General features: G+C 49.6%; 1 protein-coding gene across 2 annotated transcripts; it reads left to right on the top strand.

Annotated features, from left to right (window-relative positions):
• Positions 1 to 5289: 5289 nt before the first annotated feature.
• Positions 5290 to 10575, top strand: LOC123053235 (cell division protein FtsZ homolog 2-1, chloroplastic). Of its 2 annotated transcripts, none has more exons than XM_044476682.1 (8): positions 5290 to 5538; positions 5644 to 6387; positions 6485 to 6784; positions 6899 to 6989; positions 8417 to 8541; positions 9810 to 9902; positions 10086 to 10151; positions 10225 to 10575. In XM_044476682.1, the coding sequence occupies exons 2-8, from the start codon at positions 5785 to 5787 to the stop codon at positions 10339 to 10341; spliced, it is 1395 nt and encodes a 464-aa protein (XP_044332617.1). In that variant the 5' UTR covers positions 5290 to 5538; positions 5644 to 5784; the 3' UTR covers positions 10342 to 10575. The 2 variants fall into 2 exon arrangements, with proteins under 2 accessions (XP_044332617.1, XP_044332618.1); XM_044476683.1 differs by having other exon boundaries at positions 5291 to 5538; positions 5638 to 6387.
• The last annotated feature ends 3205 nt before the right edge of the window (positions 10576 to 13780 follow it).

The raw sequence follows: 13780 nt of genomic DNA on the forward strand, positions 1-13780 counted from the left end.
GAGAGTAGCGCAGCACAGGAAGATGTTTCTGTGGTGCTGCACCGATTAGAGAGGAAGTTAATGATGATGATCATGAAACTTCAGATCAAGTTGCTATTGAACTTCGTAGGTCCACGAGGACACGTTCCGCACCAGAGTGGTACGACAACCCTGTCCTGGAAATCATGTTGTTAGACAACGGTGAACCTTCGAACTATGAAGAAGCGATGGCGGGCCCGGATTCCAACAAATGGTTTGAAGCCATGAAATCCGAGATAGGATCCATGTATGAGAACAAAGTATGGACTTTGGTGGACTTGCCCGATGATCGGCAAGCCATAGAGAATAAGTAGATCTTTAAGAAGAAGACTAACACATATGGTAATGTAACCGTCTATAAGGCCCGGCTTGTCGCTAAGGGTTATCAACAAGTTCAAGGAGTTGACTATGATGAGACCTTCTCACCCGTAGCAAAGCTGAAGTCCGTCCAAATCATGTTAGCAGTCGCCGCATTCTATGATTATGAGATCGGGCAAATGGACGTCAAAACGGCATTCCTTAACGGTTTCCTTAAGGAAGAATTGTATATGATGCAGCCAGAAGGTTTTGTCGATCCTAAGAATGCTGACAAGGTATGCAAGCTCCAGCTCTCCATCTATGGGCTGGTGCAAGCATCTCGGAGTTGGAACATTTGCTTTGATGAAATGATCAAAGCGTTTGGGTTTATACAGACTTACGGAGAAGCCTGTATTTACAAGAAAGTGAGTGGGAGCTCTATAGCATTTCTCATATTATATGTGGATGACATACTGTTGATGGAAATGATATAGAACTTTTGGAAAGCATAAAGGCCTACTTGAATAAGTGTTTTTCAATGAAGGACCTTGGAGAAGCTGCTTACATATTAGGCATCAAGATCTATAGAGATAGATCAAGACACCTCATTGGTCTTTCACAAAGCACATACCTTGACAAGATATTGAAGAAGTTCAATATGGATCAGTCCAAGAAGGGGTTCTTGCCTGTATTGCAAGGTGTGAGATTGAGCGCAGATCAATGCGCGACCTCGGCAGAAGAAAGAGAAAAGGTGAGTGTCATCCCCTATGCCTCAGCCATAGGCTCTATTCTGTATGCCATGTTGTGGACCAGACCTGATGTGAACCTTGCCATAAGTTTGGTAGGGAGGTACCAAAGTGATCCCGGAATGGAACACTGAACAACGGTCAAGAATATCCTGAAATACCTAAAAAGGACTAAGGATATGTTTCTTGTTTATGGAGATGCCGAAGAGCTCATCATAAAGGGTTACGTCGATGCTAGCTTCGACACAGATCCGAATGACTCCAAGTCACAAACCGGATACGTGTATATTTTGAATGGTGGGGCAGTCAGCTGGTGCAGTTGTAAAGTACATACGGATCTGAATGTCGCAGATCCATTGACTAAACCTCTTTCACGAGCAAAACATGATCAGCACCAGAACTCTATGGGTGTTCGATTCATCACAATGTAACTAGATTATTGACTCTAGTGCAAGTGGGAGACTGTTGGAAATATGCCATAGAGGCAATAATAAAATGGTTATTATTATATTTCCTTGGTCATGATAATTGTCTATTGTTCATGCTATAATTGTATTAACTGGAAACCGTAATACATGTGTGAATACATAGACCACAACATGTCCCTAGTGAGCCTCTAGTTGACTAGCTCGTTGATCAATAGATGGTTGTGGTTTCCTGACCATGGACATTGGATGTCGTTGATAACGGGATCACATCATTAGGAGAATGATGTGATGGACAAGACCCAATCCTAAGCATAGCACAAGATCGTGTAGTTCGTTTGCTAGAGCTTTTCTAATGTCAAGTATCATTTCCTTAGACCATGAGCTTGTGCAACTCCCGGGTGTCGTAGGAATGCTTTGGGTGTATCAAACGTCACAACGTAACTGGGTGACCATAAAGGTGCACTACAGGTATCTCCGAAAGTGTCTGTTGGGTTGGCACGAATCGAGACTGGGATTTGTCACTCCGTATGACGGAGAGGTATCTCTGGGCCCACTCGGTAATGCATCATCATAATGAACTCAATGTGACTAAGGACTTAGTCACGGGATCATGTGTTACGGAACGAGTAAAGAGACTTGCTGGTAACGAGATTGAACAAGGTATAGGGATACCGACGATCGAATCTCGGGCAAGTAACATACCGATGGACAAAGGGAATTGTATACGGGATTGATTGAATCCCCGACATCGTGGTTCATCCAATGAGATCATTGTGGAACATGTGGGAGCCAATATGGGTATCCAGATTCCGCTATTGTTTTTTGGCTGGAGAGGTGTCTCAGTCATGTCCGCATGGTTCCCGAACCCGTAGGGTCTACACACTTAAGGTTCGGTAACGCTAGAGTTGTAATGGGAATTGTATGTGGTTACCGAAGGTTGTTCGGAGTCCCGTATGAAATCCCGGACGTGACGAGGAACTCCGGAATGGTCCGGAGGTGAAAGTCGATATATTGGCGAAGGGTATTGGAGTCCGGATTTGTTCCGGGGGTACCGGGTGACGACCAGCGTGACCGAAAAGGGTTTTGGAGGCCCCGGCAAGCGTTGGGGGGCCTTATGGGCCAAGGGGAGGGGGCACACCAGCCCACTAAGGGGTTGTGCACCCCTCCCACCCCATCTCACGTAACCTAGAGAGTTGGGCGCCTCCCCTAGGGCAGCCTCCCCCTCCCGGCTTGGGGGCCAAGTCACCTAGGGGTGGGAGCGCCCAAACCCATCTAGGGTTTCCCCTGTGGCCGCCGCCCCTCCCCTAGGGCGCCTCCTCCTTCCCCCTCCCCCCTATATATAGTGAGGGAGAGAGAGGGCAGCTGCACCCTTTCCCCTGGCGCAGCCCTGCCCCCTCCTACACCTCCTCCTCCTCCTCCTCTGTAGTGATTGGCGAAGCCCTGCCGGAGAACCGCAAGCTCCACCACCACGCTGTCGTGCTGCCGAAGCTCTCCCTCAACTTCTCCTCTCCCCTTGCTGGATCAAGAAGGAGGAGACGTGCCCGGGTTGTACGTGTGTTGAACCCGGAGGCGCCGTCTGTTCGGCGCTTGGATTGGATCTTCCGTGATTTGAATCGCCGCGAGTACGACTCCATCAACCGCGTTCTTGTAACGCTTCCTCTTAGCGATCTTCAAGGGTATGAAGATGCACTCCCTCTCTCTCGTTGCTAGCATATTCTAGATTGATCTTGGTGACACGTAGGAATTTTTTTGAATTATTACTACGTTCCCCAACAGCCTCTGCCTTAGAGGACCCCCGAACACTAAGTCCGGGGAAACCCAAGCACCCTCCGCTCATGATGGAGAGCAGTGAGAGGACGGGGAGGAGAGCAACTACCCCGAACAAGGGTAACATCAGATGACGTCGAGGAGGACCAACCTCCTCCTGCTCCGAAGAGGCAATGTAGGGCCAAGGTGGCCCTGTCTAACGACAGCTCGGACTCCGCCGAGGAGTCTGAGGCTTCTGAAGAGGTTCCTCGAAGGAACCCAAGGGTCAAGCCCCCCGCCCAGAGGTATGTATCTGAAGACACTCCAGTGTGCTAAGTTCATCATTAACCATATGCCTACTTTTAAAATCGCAGCCCGACGCGTGACCTCCCCACCGACCGAGTCTCGGAGGGGGATTCTCCGCCAACCGAGCTAGCGGAGAGCGGGATCGCGTCGTGTACCATGCCTCCTTTGGTGTCGAGGAGACCGGGGAGGTGTTGTCTTGGAAGACCCCTCCTGGGCCGAACACGGGGGGCGGGGGTGATGACATTGTGGTCGAGGTGAATACCTCGACCGCCGAAAACCAGGAGGGGACGACCCCTCTGGAGAACAAAGGGGGGCCGGTCAATCCGAGCTCTCCTCGAAAACGGTTCCGGAGCCACTAAGGCACCAAGAGCCGAATATTCCAGCCGTCACCACGGGAGGAGTCGGGGTAACTCCGCCACCCCAGCCCGCTTCAGAGCGGGCTCCAACTAGGTGGCTGGATGTGGTGGAGGAGGCGCTGACCAACTCCTCCATCCCCGAGGAGCACCGTGCCTTGATGGGCACGGTTTTGCAAAGCATTCGGTCCGTGGACAACGGGCTGAAAGAGGCTTTCAGCGGCCTTCTGACGGGCTTCAAGGTAAGCCATATAATGCCCTTTGTCCCTTAATTTTTTCACTTATATGATCATGCAGTCATATATATGGTAGCCCCCGAGCCCTAAGTGGGTTTGAAAAACTCATGCGGGGGTCGAATAGCTTAAGGGTATAGGTCGTAGCCGTACCGAAGCCCCTGAGACCGTGGTCGGGGTTAGAAAACGCCGATGAGTATACATGGGTCTCATATGTTAAGTGTAATGTGCAGGCATCGTCTTCGGCGGTGGCTGCCCGGGCCGACGAATGGGCCGAGCTCAATCGGAAGCTCAAGAGCTCTAATGACAAGCTCGATCGGATTAACAAGCGGTTCGACAAGGCGTAAAGTAAGTCCGAACTGAGCTAATTACGATAGCCGCGTTGTGTGATGAATTTGTCCGGAGTTTAACCTGGACTGGGTTCAATTAATATTGCCATTTCTATTCCCCTTCTGTGAAAAAATGTTTGTAGCACTGCATTGTCATAGCCGCGATTAAAATGATGCTTTTAGATGAGAGCCGCTATACGCACAATCAAGTTCTGTACGATCTTTGTACGACAAGACTCATCTGGTGTGGTGGGCCCAAACCTTGGGAAACGGGTCTGTTTCTTGTCGAACTTAAATCGTACTCCCTCCATTCCACAATGTAGTGCGCCACGCTTTCCCAGATCCAAATTTAACCGTAAATTTAACCAACGAGACCGACTGCGGCGGGAGCAAAAATTATATCACTGAATTCGTATTTTCAATATGAATTCAGTGATATAATTTTTGCTCCCGTCGTAATCGGTCTCGATAGTTAAATTTACGGTTAAACTTGAATCTCAGGAAGCGCGGATGCACTGGATTGTGAAATGGAGGGAGTATGAAAATTGATCGTACGCAAGGCAGTTTCGCTTTTAGATAGTGCTAGCCAAAAACTCATGTGTTGCTACAAATAAAACAACGAGACAGCCGACAGTTTGCTACAATAAAACAAACAAGGCTCCAACTTTACGAGCAACATGACAACATCTCACACTTTGCAAGAAATCTAACACCTGGTGATAGTACGGGACAAGGAGGCAAACGAAATGCCACCACTAATTGGCATCTTTACAGTAGCAAGGGACAATTGTACAATTCATCATGCCACTATATTCAGTTTTGGAAGCAAACAGAACCAGCTGTTCCGGCTCACACAGCCACAGCCAGGTAGGTAGGGGTTTAGGAGAAGCCGCAAACCCAGCAAAAAACAGATTCCGGATTCTACCACCTCCGGAACTGAAACCCCACTCCTCCCGTCGGCGGCCAACCACCTCAAATTCTCCACCTCCGTCCCCAAATCTCAAGTGCTTGCTGATTCTTTTGTGAAGCGCGCGGCGGCGATATCTTGGGATTTCGGCGCGGTCCGGCCTGAGTCGCTCGTGGTAAGGGTCTGACCTCGTCTCTTCCGCCCCAAATTTCTTCTACATTTCATTGTATGTTTTTTATGCAACCCAATCTTTAGACTTTGCCGTGCCCTAGAGCTGCAGGCGTGCCGCGGTCCGCCTTCTTCCCCGCCGCCGCCATCGCCGTTCCCGTCCTACAAACCAACCTCCGAATTTGCTGGGTGTGCACCGGCACGCCAGGCACGGCATCTGGATCCGCCTCTGCGTGCCATTCAGCTCGCTGGGATGGCGACGCAGCTGCCCTGCTTCACGCAGCTCACCCCGCCGTCGCCGGGATGGAGAAACGAAGCCGGGAGCCTCGGGGCTGCATCTGGGAGGGCATTGGTCAGAAGCGTTCCATTTTCAGGTCACTCTCGCTTCAGGTGCCGCGCAACCCCACGCAGCGCTAACTCGTTTCAGAAGAAAGACTCCTTCCTGGACCTTCACCCGGAGGTGTCCCTGCTCCGAGGCGAGCAGAACGACGAGGCTATTAACCCAAGGAAACCTTCTTCTGGTGGGAGCACGTTGGAGGGGCTGGGGGTGCCGCCGAGCCAGGACGATTACAACGCCGCCAAGATCAAGGTCGTTGGAGTCGGGGGTGGGGGTTCAAATGCTGTCAACAGGATGATTGAGTACTCCATGAATGGTGTCGAGTTTTGGATCGTGAACACCGATGTCCAGGCGATAAGGATGTCCCCGGTGCATTCCCAGAACAGGCTGCAGATTGGGCAGGAGCTCACTCGGGGTCTGGGTGCGGGTGGGAACCCTGATATTGGGATGAATGCTGCCAAGGAGAGCTGTGAGTCCATAGAGGAAGCACTTCATGGTGCTGACATGGTTTTTGTCACGGTAAATGTCACCCCCTTCTAAATAAATGGCTTGACATATGAAACTATCATGTTATATGTGGAGGTATGATAACACTGTTTCGGTGTCCATATTGCAGGCAGGAATGGGTGGGGGAACTGGAACTGGAGGTGCCCCTGTAATTGCTGGAATTGCCAAGTCCATGGGTATACTGACAGTGGGTATTGTCACAACGCCCTTTTCATTTGAGGGGAGGAGGCGGGCAGTTCAGGCTCAAGAAGGAATATCAGCCTTGAGAAATAGTGTGGACACTCTCATTGTCATCCCAAATGACAAGCTGTTGTCTGCTGTTTCTCCAAACACTCCTGTCACGGAAGCATTCAACTTGGCTGATGATATTCTTTGGCAAGGAATTCGCGGTATCTCTGATATCATTACGGTAAGTAAACTGACGTATGCATTTGAAACTCTTATCACGTAAGGCGGGAGAATGAATTTAAGCATATCAGAGATATATAACTTACAGATATTTAATGTCTTCTTCCTCTTGCAGGTTCCTGGGCTGGTTAATGTTGATTTTGCTGATGTGCGAGCCATAATGCAAAATGCAGGGTCATCTTTGATGGGTATAGGGACTGCAACAGGTATTACATCTGAAATAAGCTTCTGGTGTTTTTTGTTGTTGGTATTTATATGATTTGCTCCACACATCTAGCGCCATTCTTTGCAGTTGAATTCTAGTTTGCACCCTGTTCATTGAGAAAACTTCATTGCATGACGAAGCTAGAAGCAAACAATGTTAAATAGAGAAAAGTGATTGCCTGCCACAATGTGATGTTGAGTAGTGTTCGAAGGTTTCGTTTTAAAAAGAGCTCCTTTACAGTGCGCCCAAATTATTATTAGCTGTCTATTGTGTTAGACCTAAGGGTCGTTGTTCACTGGTACTCCAAGAAAAGTATTATGGAGTACTTCCACAAAATATCTAGGAGTACCTGGTTTCAGGGGTGAAATAGTAACTTTGAGAGAATTAACTGTCATCTATAAGCTCAGATCTATGGTCACACACGTCATTACGTGCATATGGATGCAGTGAGCATGGCAGGTTTGGCTGCAGCGAGAACCGTGAATAGAATGCTACTCCCTAAATAAGAACTTAATTGCTCAGGAACAGCCGGAGATTAAAAAGACTTCCTAAATAAACAATTAATGGCTGAAGAACAGCCGGAGATTAAAAGATGAGATCTGCTACTTGTTTCTCACAAATTGCCCTCAGATCCGGCGAGATTAAACAATAATTGACATCATCGAGTAATTCTCTGTATCCTCCGGCCATCGACGGCCAGCTCCGGCAAACACGCCTGCTAAGGATGCTATGGGGGAGCGAACATGTGCAGTTATGGAGATGGTGGCGGCGGGCCTCAACTGTTGCAAAGTCAGCAAGTTTTGTGTGATGCCATAGTTATCGCTGCTCCCATCACCACCGCAATTTATATGTATATGTATAGTGTTCTATTGGTTTGCTCCTAGTAAGAAGAATATGATTAAAAACCTAAAATACCCCTATGTATCAAGGGCTAGGTTTCACTGGTGCTCCTTAACACCCAGGTGGCGTACCAGGGTACCTTAAAATTGCTCAAAAAAAAGTAATGTTCAAAGCTAACGCTGTATTAGGCTATTAGCTCCTATGCATGCTACCAACACTTGAATCTGTGGATGTATTATAGCTTCAGAATTGTTGTGTTTTTCACCTTATGGCATCAAGTTAATAACACTGACCATTTCTTCACCTTATGTCCTACACTGTTATTGTTGACTAACAACGAAACAAATTTACATGCCATACTAGGCACATGATAAAATTAATGGTCAAAACATAGTTCATATGTGTACAATACAAGAACCAACTATTAATTATACATCATACATGCCAGGTCGACATTGATGAATTGAGTTCAGTTTTCTTGGTATAGCGCTGTAGTTCGCAGTTTCCATGCAGATGCCATACAGCCATACTTGACTGAATTGAATTTTAACCTTTTTTTTATTTTGTTGTGTTGCCTTAAATTTTCAGGCAAGTCAAGAGCAAGAGATGCCGCTCTTAATGCCATTCAGTCACCACTGCTAGATATTGGAATTGAGAGGGCTACAGGCATCGTGTGGAATATCACTGGAGGAAATGATTTGACTTTGTTTGAGGTTGGTCCATCTATTTGACAGTTTTTTGCTGATTTTCTCACGCAGTATATTGTTTGGTGAACTTAGTTTTTGTAGATTAATGTTCTGTGCACTCTTTTATATGGTTGTCTAGTTGTCATACATCTAATATGACATGAATACACTAAACAGAAAAGTTGCTACTAGGATACAACAAGTAGTATTATGTTTTATTCGTACATCACAATATCAATCCAAGTGGGTATGATAACGACTTTATAGGGAACAGACACCTGGCATTTGTGGTGTACAGCTAGTTTCCCTTCTAAACCGACTGGGGCCACATTTTAATTGCTTTGTTTGTTGTGGGTGTTTCTCTCAGGCTCCTGTTGATTGATTTTGAGTGATCCCACAAAACAGAGTAATGATGCAATAATACTATATATAGAATTAAGTTATTTAGAGGGGTTCAACGTCCGATTAGATTGTGTTCTACACGAATTTCAGTACTTTGGTTGGCCTAGTTTTGGAAGTTGGAAATGACATGGTCAAGCAAATTTTTATTTTTATTTTGACCTCATAATTTTTTATTTATTTATTGCCTTAGCTATGTTAAAAAAAGAAAAACTGATTTTGTGTTTATCTGAAATTGTCACATATGCGTCGGTACCATGGACTTCAGGGTATCAAATTGTCATCTCAGTATTAACCTACATTCAAATAAGACCTATCTTCTAGTTACTGAATGGCGGAAACAAATTCTGAACAGCTGAGGGATGTTCTATGAAATCGTGATAATGGTGTGATCTATTTCGCTGCATGACGAGCTAGCATTTACCAACATGTACACATTGGTTTTAACCATGTTAACATACAAGTTTGATTTCCCTTGATTAGGCAACTTGTTCCTGCAAAATTATACTATCAGTTGCTGATATATGCAACATTCGAGGCAGATTCAACACTCAATAATTTCCATCTATACAACAGTATATGCCCATAAGAAACTTCCTATTTCACAAAACTGCAATAATTATGTTCCTGGCACCAATATAGCTCTTGCATGGTTGAGATGTGGTGCTGGAGCAGACCCACCCAAATATGTTGATAAACTTGCTCACAAGAGCTACTTCCCTCGAAAACAATGATGATGCTCTCAAGGTCTCGGCATCAAAGTTTACCTGTTGCCTGGGTGTCGCTTTCATGTTTCCAGGGCAGTCATAGAATTTCAAGATCAGCTTATGTAGTCACCATTTGCTTCTAATGTCTAGGGTAAGCACTCACGGAGGCCTGATTTTCTTATTGTTTAGGTAAATGCTGCAGCCGAAGTAATCTACGATCTAGTTGATCCAAATGCTAATCTGATATTTGGTTCTGTCATAGACCCATCACTAAATGGCCAGGTAAGCCATATGCATATTCATTTTAGCATGTTTCCATACGCCTGTTCATTTTAAGTATGTATGGGTTACATTTAACATTTGCACTGTAAGTTTCTCACAAGTTGGGCAACTGCGGAAGAAATACGATTAACTTGTTTATTATTTTCTTAGAAATGCTTATGCACATACTTTTTGTTGATGCAGGTTAGCATAACGTTGATCGCTACTGGCTTTAAACGGCAGGATGAAGCAGAAGGTCGCACCGCAAAGGTAAATACGGTTAGACAACTACTGGTCTAGATTCTGAGAGGAATTTCTTACGCGATCTCACGTGTTGAACCAGGGTGGCCAGCAAATGCAAGGAGACAATGGTCGACATCCAGCTTCCACAGGTGGCAGCAAGGTGGAGATTCCTGAGTTCCTTCGGAGGAGAGGGCCTTCTCGCTTCCCGCGAATTTGACTCTTCTCCAGGGCTCCCTTTCTCAGATATGCCTGTTGAGACTCGCCCCTCGTAGATTAGATGCCCTCTTGTAAGATACCAGACCTGTAGAGTCTAGCTGTTCTCCGTAGAGGTTTTACTTTTTTGTAGTTTTGTTTGATCTTTCTGTTCTTTATCTTGGAATGTTGCTGCCAATAATGTGTAGCTGTGAGCGTATCAGTGTTGTAGAAAATGTTCTGCCTTCCTGGTGTGTCCTATCGCGTGTCCCCACATCCCTACTTTTTTTTTGAGAAACACCCCACATCCCTACTTATTATCTCCCTGTCCCCTTCATCGGTTATTTGTGATGCAGGCCCAACTAATCAAACAGGCCAAAGTTGATCCCCCAAAGTTTTGATGGTCGTTAGGGCATCTCTAGCGGGTCTCTAAAACTCAAATTGGAGGAGCAAAAGTGATATTTTGGTGGGCATCCACCTGGTCCGCCACCGCGTAGCACCGAAACCCGCCCACGGCGGCGGCCCTGTCCTTCCTGTGGTGAGAGCATCTCCAGCCGTGCCCCCAACAGGCCCTTCTCAGACGTTTTTTCCGCGTCGGCGCTTAAAAATCGGCCCGGTCGCGCCCCTAGGAGCCCGTTTTTCGCCGGTTTGGGCCGAAACTGGCGCTAGCGGACCCAGGCCGAACCCGGCGCGCCCGGGGGCGCCGGGGCGAGGCATTTTGGCGCAAAAGCGGATGGGCCCGCTGAGTCAGCGACACGCCGCTTGGTCGCCCTCATCGCCTCGGTTTCCGCGGGAATCAATGCGAAGGCTGCCGCGCCGGTCAGCCTCCATTGATGCCTCACGGGCGGCGCAATGAACGCGCCGCGACGCGCGTCCAGCCACGCGTCGCCCGTCATGCAGCCCGTTGCCGCCCAGCTACGGCTATAAAAGGGCAACCTCCCGGCCGGTGGACGCCACAGCTCGCATTTCCCCCCTCTCCGGCGCAGAAAGCAACACTCTCCCCTCTTCCCGCCGACGAGAAAGATGGCCGAGAGGTACCTAGGCGACGGCGCGGCGGCGAACGGCTTCGGCCGCCGCCACCTCCAAGAGCCGGAGGCGCGGCTGCTGTACGAGGCGGAGTACCCGGCGCCCCCGAACATGCGGGTGCCGAGGACGTGGAGGCTGAGCGCCGGCGGCGTCTCGGTGCCACCGGTGCCCGAAGGGGTGGCGAGGCGGGCCGAGATCGCCCGCATCCGCTCGTCCCTGACGGAGGAACAGCGGAACGAGCCGCGCTACGCCGCCGACAGCCACGGCCTCTGGACCATGTACTTCCAGCGCCGCCGCGAGGAGCAGATCGCCTCCACCAACGGCGTCATCCCGCGGGGCCGCCTCAACGCCGACGGGCGGCGCGAGTGATGGGGCGTGCCAGGCCGCACCCTCAAGGCCGTCCTCGACCACATCGAGACCGGCAACGTGCCGCGCCTCGATTACCCGCCGGGTTCGTCCTTCTCTCGTCGCCGTGGTAGCTCCTGGACGCCGCGGCGGATGGAGCCGGGGTCGTCCTCGTCGTCGGGCTCCGGCTCACCGGCCATGCTCCGCCCAGTCAAGCCCGAGCCGAAGGAGACGCCGCTCGGGCGCCGCACCCGCAGCGGCGCCCTCGTCATCAACGAGGGTGCCCGGCCCTCCCCGCGTGGTTCCTTCCGCCTGGTCCTGCCGAAGCCGGAGCCGGGGCTGCTCCCGGTGAAGCCGGAGCACGTCGAGATGGTGGCCCCCGACGACGAGTCCGCCCTTAAGTGAGTGAAGGAGGACTACGTCCGGGAGCAGGTACGCCGCCAGCGCCGGGCATACGCGGAGCTCCAGGCCCGGCGCCGCGGGCGCGAGGAGGGCGGCGTCATCGTCCTCGACAACGACGACGAGGACGAGGCCGGGCCGTCCAGCGCGTCCCCGCGCCTCGGCGACCCTGGCCAGGGCTGCAGCAGGGACGGCACGGGCCCAAGCCAGCCGCGCGACGACGACGACGACGATGGCGACGGCGGCGACTACACCCGCTTCTACATGCTTCTCGGCATGTAGACGACGGCGACGGCGGCGGCGGTGGCGGCTAGGCGTAGTTTGGCGTAGTTTAGGCGTAGTTTGCATGTTTTCATGTTTTTTGTACAAATTTCAATGAAGTTTCGCCGAGTTCGTGCAAAAAACGCCGAGTTTGCATATGTTTCGTACGGAACATCGTCGAACCTGGGGTGACCTGTGGGCCGACGACTGGGAGCTAGGTCGCCCACGCGCCAATCTAGCGCCGGCTCGCCCCCAGGCGGCTCTTTTTCGGCGCCCTGGGGGGACGAACGGCTGGAGATGCTCTGAGGTAAGAGCCGGCTCCCGAAAACGGTTAGCACGAGGAGATGGACCCCAGCGCTGGCGCCATGGGGGAAGAGGCAGCACAGTGATCGCTCGCTCGCCGCCATCGTTGCCGTGGCGCGTGCACTCGAGACGCGTAGCTCGTGGCCAGTAAAGACGTGTTTGGTTCAAGTTGTGAACAGTTCCTGCATGACATACACTTCTCAACCCAGCCTGGTTGAGCAAAAACAGGCCCTAATGCGCCATCTACAAGTTGTTTGGTTGCCTGCATCTAGGGTCCCTGCATTAGGTAATACGCAAGTGCACTTTGTTTGGTTGCCTGCATTGGCCCAAGCAGCACATGGACAAGGTGTTTGATTGCATACGGCGTACATGGTGTGCTTACCTTGTACCCTAGTTGGTGAGCTTACCCACAATGATCACTCCTAACACATCAATGCCACAACACAACAATGGCGATGAACTGGGCGAAGATGATGAGGTTCTTCAGCTTCAGCCCAAACTGACGATCCACCTTAGCACCTTCCACTTTGACACCTCCAACCCTGCCACTGTCAACACTGCAACCTCCGTGCTTTCGCACCCAGCTGGAGTGAGCTTGTTCTGCTGCCTGCCTAGTCTTGAACCCTCTATGGCTGCTGTTGCTATACGATGCCACTTGTGCACTAGCTTCTTCCCATGAACTGTAAACCCTGGAGCCTTACCAATGAACACGACATATCACTTGCCCTAGCAATGCACAAGAGCAAGAGTTGAAGCAGCAAATCAATGGAGCACACAAGTAGAAAGCAAAGTAGCACACTGAAGGAAATATGCCCTAGAGGCAATAATAAAGTTATTATTTATTTCCTTATATCATGATAAATGTTTACTATTCATGCTAGAATTGTATTAACCGGAAACATAATACTTGTGTGAATACATAGACAAACAGAGTGTCACTAGTATGCCTCTACTTGACTAGCTCGTTGATCAAAGATGGTTATGTTTCCTAGCCATTGACATGAGTTGTCATTTGATTAACGGGATCACATCATTAGGAGAATGATGTGATTGACTTGACCCATTTCGTTAGCTTAGCACTCGATCGTTTAGTATGTTGCTATTGCTTTCTCATGACTTATACATGTTCC

This window comes from Triticum aestivum, chromosome 2D, assembly GCF_018294505.1.
Source record: "Triticum aestivum cultivar Chinese Spring chromosome 2D, IWGSC CS RefSeq v2.1, whole genome shotgun sequence".
NCBI lineage: Eukaryota > Viridiplantae > Streptophyta > Magnoliopsida > Poales > Poaceae > Triticum > Triticum aestivum.

What these genes read in the sequence shown, in the direction of transcription:
- LOC123053235 (XM_044476682.1), top strand. Translation starts at nt 5,785, where the DNA reads ATGGCGACGCAGCTGCCCTGCTTCACGCAGCTCACCCCGCCGTCGCCG. An exon ending in ACCCATCACTAAATGGCCAG is followed by an intron (nt 9,903 to 10,085) that starts GTAAGCCATATG and finishes TTGTTGATGCAG; the next exon opens with GTTAGCATAACGTTGATCGC. An exon ending in CAGAAGGTCGCACCGCAAAG is followed by an intron (nt 10,152 to 10,224) that starts GTAAATACGGTT and finishes GTGTTGAACCAG; the next exon opens with GGTGGCCAGCAAATGCAAGG.